This window comes from Bison bison, unplaced genomic scaffold (assembly GCF_000754665.1).
Source record: "Bison bison bison isolate TAMUID 2011002044 unplaced genomic scaffold, Bison_UMD1.0 scf7180017864198, whole genome shotgun sequence".
Taxonomy (NCBI): domain Eukaryota; kingdom Metazoa; phylum Chordata; class Mammalia; order Artiodactyla; family Bovidae; genus Bison; species Bison bison.
In genome coordinates this window covers 8,309,272-8,317,851 of record NW_011494770.1, presented here as the reverse complement: position 1 = coordinate 8,317,851, position 8,580 = coordinate 8,309,272, and the positions used below count along the sequence as shown (strand labels likewise).

General features: G+C 39.9%; 1 protein-coding gene across 1 annotated transcript; it reads right to left on the bottom strand.

The window, feature by feature from the left end:
• Nucleotides 1–6,035: 6,035 nt before the first annotated feature.
• On the bottom strand, nucleotides 6,036–7,086 carry LOC104991700 (trace amine-associated receptor 4). Its single transcript, XM_010844292.1, has one exon. It carries the CDS (start codon nucleotides 7,084–7,086, stop codon nucleotides 6,043–6,045), a length of 1,044 nt encoding a protein of 347 aa, XP_010842594.1. The 3' UTR covers nucleotides 6,036–6,042.
• Between the last annotated feature and the right edge of the window lie 1,494 nt (nucleotides 7,087–8,580).

Genomic DNA, 8,580 nt, shown 5'->3' with positions numbered 1-8,580 from the left:
CTGACTTTGCATCCGCTATTATCCTCTATGTGTAACTTAGGGTATAAAAGCCCCTGTTAAAAATAAAGCTACGGGCCTTGTTCACCAGCGCTTGGTCTCCCCATGTCATTCTTCCCTTTAACTTCCAGCTGAGTCTCCATCTGGAGCGCGGAACCCACCACGCTTACTAATTATGCCTGGGCTTCTAAGACCCACTCAAGAAGGTGTCTAGGGTGAGGCACCTTCCGCTATTCGAGAGGGCGCCTGCAGCCTACGTAAGTGGTGCAAACTTCTTGTCTTGAAGTTTTATTGGTCTCCCGCGTAAACCAAGCTACTCAGCTTCTTTTCTCCACTGAATTTTCCTACTGAGCTATCCTCATTCTATTGTTCTCTATATCTCTAATTAGCATATAAATAGTCGCCTAGGCCGTCTCTCCTTCGAATACCCTGGATCAGCTGGGGCTGGTCCCCAGCAGGTCTCCCACCAAATTCCTGGAAGGATGCACCGAGGCAGCAGTCAGCCAGAGACAACAGCTAACCATTGACTTCTCTATAAGCTCAAACTTTGCAGTCCTGTGTCAGTGATTGGTGGAGAAGGAAATAGCAATCCACTCCAGCATTCTTACCTGGAGAATCTCGTGGACAGAGGAGTCTGGTGGGCTACTGTCCATGGGGTTGCACAGAGTCGGACACGACTGAAGCAACTTAGCATGCATTCATGCATTGGAGAAGGAAATGGTAGCCCAGTCCAGTATTCTTGCCTGGAGAATCCCAGGGACAGAGGAGCCTGGTGGGATGTCATCTATGGGGTCACACAGAATCAGACATGACTGAAGCAACTTAGCAGCAGCAGCAGAGCAGTCAGTGATTGGAAGTGAGTTCTTTAATGAGCCTGATGATAACAATCCTTTGGCCTAAAACTCAGGCTGCTGCTCCTGCTGCTAAGTCACTTCAGTCGTGTCCAACTTTTTGTGACCCTATGGACTGTAGCCCAGAAGGCTCCTCTATCCATGAGATTCTCCAGGCAAGAATGCTGGAGTTTGTTGCCATTTCCTTTTCCAAAATGCAAGCAGTCTTCTCTAAATCCCAAACCTGGCTAAATTTTCCTCTTCCATACTTCCTTAGCTTCCTGCAGTATAATTGAGTGGTGACGGATCATAAGCTTCTTAAGGCCAGGATTTGTTTTATTCATCTCAGAACCACAAGCATTCAGAGCAGCACTTGGCACATAGTAGATGGCCAATAAATGTTTAATGAACTGAGTGGTTTTTAATAAAGAGAGCAAAGTGTCCATGCAGTTACCATGCTCTTGAGAAAATGACTACTCTGTTCATCCTAGATAATACCTAGATAGAAGATCTATTTTGGATTAGGAATAAGGATGGGATGATTCACTTTTTATATTAACTGGCCTGAGAAAAGCATGTGAAGCTGTTTTGTGAAACAACTGAACTAACATTCATGGGACACCCTTTCAAAATTACGTAAGTCCTCCATTGAGGTAAGAAATGATTGTGACTGCAGTAGAAGCTTCTACCTGCTCCTTCATTTCTTCTCTATTTAGCTTGGCTCCTAGTGGGCAAAAAAAAAAAAAAGCTAGGTGGTCTACAAAAAGGACCACCCCATGGCCTCAGACCCCAGTTTCTTGATGTTAAGTAACACATTTTATGTGATCTTAAGGAGAAAAGAAGTATGTGCTGAGTGAATGGCTGCCCTTCCTGTTCAGCCCCTTAGAATCAGCAACCCAAACATCTGTGCTAAATTCTCAAAGAGGAAAAGAGGCTTATCATGGGAAGTGGATTATAAAGTGCTCCTGTTATCATATAGTGGTCTATTGCCCATCAGGCCCTGAAAGGAGGTATAACTTGGCCTGAAGTCTGAGGAACTATTCCTGTTCTTTTGATTTTCCAAAAGAAGTGCCTTACCCTCCAAATACTGCCTTCAGGATTATGGGTGGAGAAAATCTCCTCCTGAAGGACTACATTACTGCTCTCAGAAGAGAATAAACTAATTCTTTATTAAGCATCTTAATGTCCAGTTTTGATTTCATATATTGTACTGTGATAACAGTAATTTGCTGAAACATCTCAGTACTTAAATATGTTATATTCAAATTACTGAATTACAAGTACTAAATTTGGGAAGCTATGAATGCTCAATAGAACACATAGATCAAGAGGGTATTGGGGATCTCCAACTGAATAGAGATGTTGTTAAAGGTGTTTTAAAATAATGAGTAGTTTCCTCAGTAGATACACTGAAGCAAGGGTATATTCAAAAAAAAAGTAAAAAGTTTCACAAAAGCCTTAGGATTTACCTATATGAATATTGGAAACTTTAGGATTAGCTGTATTGCATAGACGTGTGATATCATTTTACCAGGTCAGAGAATGGGGGGAGGGGATTGGTTAACCAAATATTCTGATATCACTGTAAGAATTACTACAATCAAATAAACACTTATTTGTAGCAAATACATACATGCTTAAGGTAACAAGTTTTCTCTTTGCAATTTGCCAATGACTTTTGGTTATTGTTATGAAAAACAACCTTACTTTCTGCAAAAAACAAAACAAAACAAAACACCTAAGGTTGATGAATATGTTGCTCTAACTACATGTGAACAGATTCTAAGTTTGTAACTATATTCCATTTAGGCTGAAAGAATGAGCCTATTAATGATTTACATTAAAAAAAAAATCTCAGTCTGCTGTGGCTGATTCAAGTTGATGTATGGTAGAAACCAACACAATATAGTAAAGCAATTATCCTTCAATTAAAAATAAATAAATCTGAAAACCTCAATCTGTTAATACATAGAATAGTGAACAATATTTCTGTACAACCACACCTTTCTATAGAGCACTTGTACTACTGATGAAAACTTCAATCTGTTAATACATAGAATAGTGAACAATATTTCTGTACAACCACACCTTTCTATAGAGCACTTGTACTACTGATGAAAACTTCAATCTGTTAATACATAGAATAGTGAACAATATTTCTGTACAACCACACCTTTCTATAGAGCACTTGTACTACTGATGAAAACTTCAATCTGTTAATACATAGAATAGTGAACAATATTTCTGTACAACCACACCTTTCTATAGAGCACTTGTACTACTGATGAAAACTTCAATCTGTTAATACATAGAATAGTGAACAATATTTCTGTACAACCACACCTTTCTATAGAGCACTTGTACTACTGAGGCATTAGGAAAGGAGAGACTTAATGTCTATCCTCAGGAAGTTCACTGTATGAACATGAAAATTGTAGTCTGAATGTTGCAAGTGTTTCTTAGCTGGTCAGTAATTTTCCACTGTGTGCCTCTTCTGGCCTTGTCCTCAAGTTTCCCAGCATAACATTGTACACATATGACCAAAGTGCATTAGAGCATGTTTTAAATTCAGTTCAATTCCTTCTTTACAAGTGGACTTTTTCCCCATCTTCCTTGCCAGGAGAAGGAGCCACCACTGTCCAATATCCTTTATCATTGTTTCTTTCTGTGAATTTGAGGAACTCCCTCCCATTTTCCTCAAAGTTTCTGTTTTGGTTATCCAATGAATGCATCCAAAGATATTTATTGGAAAGGAACTATACCAATCACTGTGGGATACAAAGATGAATAATATAAAGAGTCTTACACACAAGAAGCTCATAATCTACATGAACAACCAACACATTTGTGCATACTTAACTCCAGTACTGGTGGCTCAGATGGTAAAGAATCCACCTCCGGTGCAAGAGATCCAGATTTGATCCCTGGGTCAAGAAGACCCCCAAGAGAAGGAAAAGGCTACCCTCTCCAGTACTCTTGCCTGGAAAACCCCATGGACAGAGATGCATGGCAAGCTATAGTCCATGGGGTCACAAAGAGTTGGACGTGACTGAATGAATTAAAAAGTAGAGACTTTGCCAACAAAGATCCATCTTGTCAAGGCTATGATTTTTCCAGTAGTCATGTAAGGATATGAAAGTTGGACTATACAGAAGGCTGAGTGCCAAAGAATTGATGCTTTTGAACTGTGGTGTTGGAGAAGACTCTTGAGAGTCCCTTGGACTGTAAGGAGATCCAACTATTCCATCCTAAAGGAGATCAGTCCTGAGTGTTCATTGGAAGGACTGATGTCGAAGCTCCAATATTTTGGCCACCTGATGCGAAGAGCTGACTCATTTGAAAAGACCCTGATGCTGGAAAAGATTGAAGGTAAAAGAAGAAGGGGACAACAGAGGATGAGGTGGTTGGATGGCATCACCGACTCAATGGAAATGAGTTTGGGTAAACTCCGGGAGTTGGTGATGGACAGAGAGGCCTGGTGTGCTGCAGTCCATGGGGCTGCAAAGAGTTAGACATGACTGAGTGACTTAACTGAACTGAACTGAATTGAATGACTAAGCATGCAACTCCAGTACAAAGCAGGAGCCAGAAGAGACAGTATTGGGGCAGGGAAGTGGGGCAGGGAACATAGAAGGAAGATGTCAGCTACATTGAATTTAAAATCTTATTGGGGCACCCAAAAAGATCCTCCTCGGGTAGTAGGAAATAAGAAACTCAAATTTGAGGGAAATGATAAGACTGAAAATAAATATGTTTGAGAGAAATACATGGAGAGATAGTAATTGAAGCTGTGAGGCTAAAATAAGGTTAGAGCAGAATTTCTCAACCATGGCACTGTTGAAATTTGGGGCCAGATAATCCTTTGTTGTCAGGGAGGCTGTTCCATGCATTGTATGATTTTTGTCAGTATCCTTTACCTCTACCCTTAAAATGTCAGTAGAACTCCCTCACTGGCTATAACAACCCAAAATGTCTCTAGACTTTGCCAAATGCACTCAAGGGGCAGAACTGTCCCAGGCTAAGGACCACTGGGTGAGAGAGACAGAGTAATAGTGTGAAGGGTGAAAAGATCACAAAGGACACAACCTGATGAAATAAGTTTCTAGGGTAGGAGAAGGAGGAGAAAAGCAAAACATGGAGAAAAGACAATCATTGAGGTACATGATTAACCAAAAATATATAACCAAATATATTAAATATTAACAGTAAATATTATTGGCAGTAAATATTAACCAAAACACTGGGGGAGGGAAAGAACTTCAGTTTTGTGAATGAAGCTTAATCTTGGTGAATAAAATGTGCACACATAGCCAAAGAGATGTCCACAGCACTTGTATTTATACACGTAGGCCACGTGACTATATAGATCCAAAACATATGTTAGAGAAAGAATGCATTCCTAAAACCTTCTTTATCCATTCTGCTCATTTAATGAGACAGTCCAGTTTTATCAAACTATTGCAAAAGCCACTTGAAATCTTTTTTAAGAGATTAAATCAGAATCAGTAAAACTGGAAGCAACTGCAGCTTCTTCCTTCTCCTTTTCCATGTCCTCACATGCTCTGTACTTCAGCCTCACAGTGTTCTCAAGCTCTCCCCACTCTCCCAAAATGTAATAATCTCAAGAAAGACTTAGATAAACTCTACATGGCTATTAAAAGTGTGAAGTCCAACTGTCTCCTCTTTTGATGTTTACAGGATAAAAAGAAGATCCCCATCTGACATGCCAAAGGAGTGAAAATCTAAATCTCTAATTTTGTAAATTCGGGAGTCAACAAGTCTTGGGAGAGAGTGTCTTTTTACTGGAGGTCTCCCAGAACCCCAGAAATTGACCACTTTGGGAACCCTGGTATAACCAGAAGGCTAGATCTATTGCTTCTACCTAAGTGTCTATTACATCAGCTGGTGGCTCAGATGGTAAAGAATCCACTTGCAATGCAGGGTTTGATTCCTGGGTCAGGAAGATCTCCTGGAGAAGGGAATGGCAACCCACTCCAGTATCCTTGCCTGGAGATCTCCATGGACAGAGGAGCCTGGCAGGCTATAATCTATGGTGTCACAAAGAGTCTGGCACAACTGAGTGACTAATACATGGGTGTCTATTACACCAAATGGAAGAATATCCTTGTCTAGTCAATCCACTCCCTTACCTCTAGGGAGAAAGAACATCCAGTTTCCTTAGTAGGAAAGAATTGTAGAAAATGGAGAGCATTACCTAAGCACATGCAGGAAATATGCTTAGGTTGGAAGAGTCAGGGTGGAAGATCATTCCTGAGACAATTGTTCTCAACGCCTTGCGAAACCAAGGATAAAACATACCATATATAATGGGATTGAAAGCGGAATTAAAATAGCCCAACCAGAGAAAGATGTTGTACAAATCTTCAGGCGTTGTAAAATTAATGAAAGGGTCTGTGATTGTCAAGACAAAAAAGGGCAGCCAACACAACACAAATACTCCCATGACGATGCTCAAAGTCTTGGTGGCCTTGCTTTCTGTTTTGGTTGATGCCTTCATTTTGCTTTCCGACCCAATGTGTTTCATCATAGAACCTGTGCCAATTTGCCTAGCGTGCTTCCTGGCTACTGTGAAAATATGTATGTAAATTCCCACCATTACCGTCCCAGGGAGAAAGAAGGCTATAAAGGAGGCCAGCACCCCCCAGAGCTTGTTAAATATCAGCACACATAAACCTGTACAGTCAGTGGCTGCAACAAAGTCTTCTGCACCAATTATGTTTAATTCTGAGAATACCAGGCCAAAAGCAAAAAAGATGGGAATAGACCAACTGATGAGTAGAAAGACTCCTACGAGAGAGATGGTAATTTTGGTGACATAATGCAAAGGGTCACAAACAGCATAGTAGCGGTCCACTGAGATGAAGCAGAGGTGGAAAATGGAAGTGGTACAGAGCATGATGTCACAGCAGCTGTGGACTTTGCAAAAGAGATCGCCAAAGTACCAGCAGGACTCAATGGACCGGATCATACTGAAGGGCATGACCACACAGCTCAGCAAGAAGTCAGTGGTGGCCATGGAGAGGATCAGGAAGTTGGTGGGGGAGTGGAGCTGCTTGAAGTGGGCAATGGAAATGATCACAACCAGGTTGCCCAGCATGGTCATTACTATGGCACTGATCATGACAACATACAAGGCACAGGCACTCAGCCCAGACCTCGTGTTTCTAGGGCATGAATTGTTCACCAGAGCAAAGCAGAATTGTACTTCTGAAGGGTTCCAAAGGTCCAGTGAATTCATTGTCTTTGTCTTGTGGGTACTATGAGTCTTTTGCAGAAATACTGTTCCTCTCTTTCCTGTGAAAGAAAGAGGAAAAACAATAAAAATAGTGCATCTTTTCAGAGAGGTCCAACTAACTGCACTTTCAATCCTGGGATAAGCGCCCTACTGACCGTGAGTGCTGCTTCCAACTTTAATGTGCATATGAATCAGTTAGAGATCTTTTCAAAACACAGATTCTAGTTCTGGGGTGGGGACTAAGAATCTGCTTTTCTCACCAGCTCTTGGGAAATGCCAGTGCTATTAGTCTAAGGACCATCCCTTGATTAGAAAGGGACTAAATACAACTAAATGAATATTGTCACCCAACACCTAAATAACCCAGTTAAAACCACCTAAGTAATCCAGGTAAATGCATGTTCTGATTGTACCAATATGTTGTCCTTATTCAGGATTCTGAAGACATGGGCAGATCAAGAATTTTTCCCTGTCCCACTTTTATTAATCAATTTGATTTACTGGATAATTCCCCTCAAGAATTACCAGGATCTCAGGAAGTATTCTTTAATGCTGAGTTTAAACAATAATTGTGATCTAAAGATTATGCATCTTCTTCTTTTTTTAAAATTTCTCTTGTGAATATTTGCAAATGTTTTGGATCCTGCCATTTAATACATACTCTTCAATTAAGAAAATATTGTTCTCTTCAATGTGGTCAATATAGATTTCAGAGTTTAGAACAATATATTTAACTAAAAATACTCTAAAGCCTACAAAATTATACAGAAATTGCCTCCAAAGAGGGGTGGGAAATATCTCAAATGATAGATTGTGAAATTCTCTGGGTTGTCTCCTTCCACTTGGCAGCCACATTCATTTATAAACTCACATTCAAGTTAACGTCATCTCGTCCACAGACTTTAAGTCTCACATTGGTAACAAATTTGACATATAGGGTGCTAATTGATTTTACTTTATGTAATTTACGCTGTTGTACTTAAAATGTGAAAATAATGGGACTGACTCATCTGGAGTATGACAAGGGTTTGACTTGTTTTTCCAGAGCTAGGACTGGATGTGTAACTCTGATGACCAATGACAAGCATTCATAAGATCTAAGGTCAGGTTGGAGAATGGAGTTTAGCCTGAGAATAGATTAAGACGCACTGGTCCATTGGGAAAATGAACCCACCAGCAAGTCCTTGCCAGATTTACTTGGAAAAGATACTAGTGAGAATACATGTAACTTTGAAGATAATATTTACATTTACAATACTTGCAACCATAGGTTAACAATTTTTTTCCAATGTGCATTATTTGAAACCTTAACATTATGGCACATTTTATTTGCTCTGGGTATAGTGAATTAATTTCTTAGACTAGTATTTTTCTTAAGATATATTTTAACTAAACCATTCCAATATTATGCAACTGAGTTGAACTTGAGAAACCAAAATGTAGAGAGTAACATATGAGAGACAAAGATTTATTCAACTGTTTTTTAAACTGCAGAGT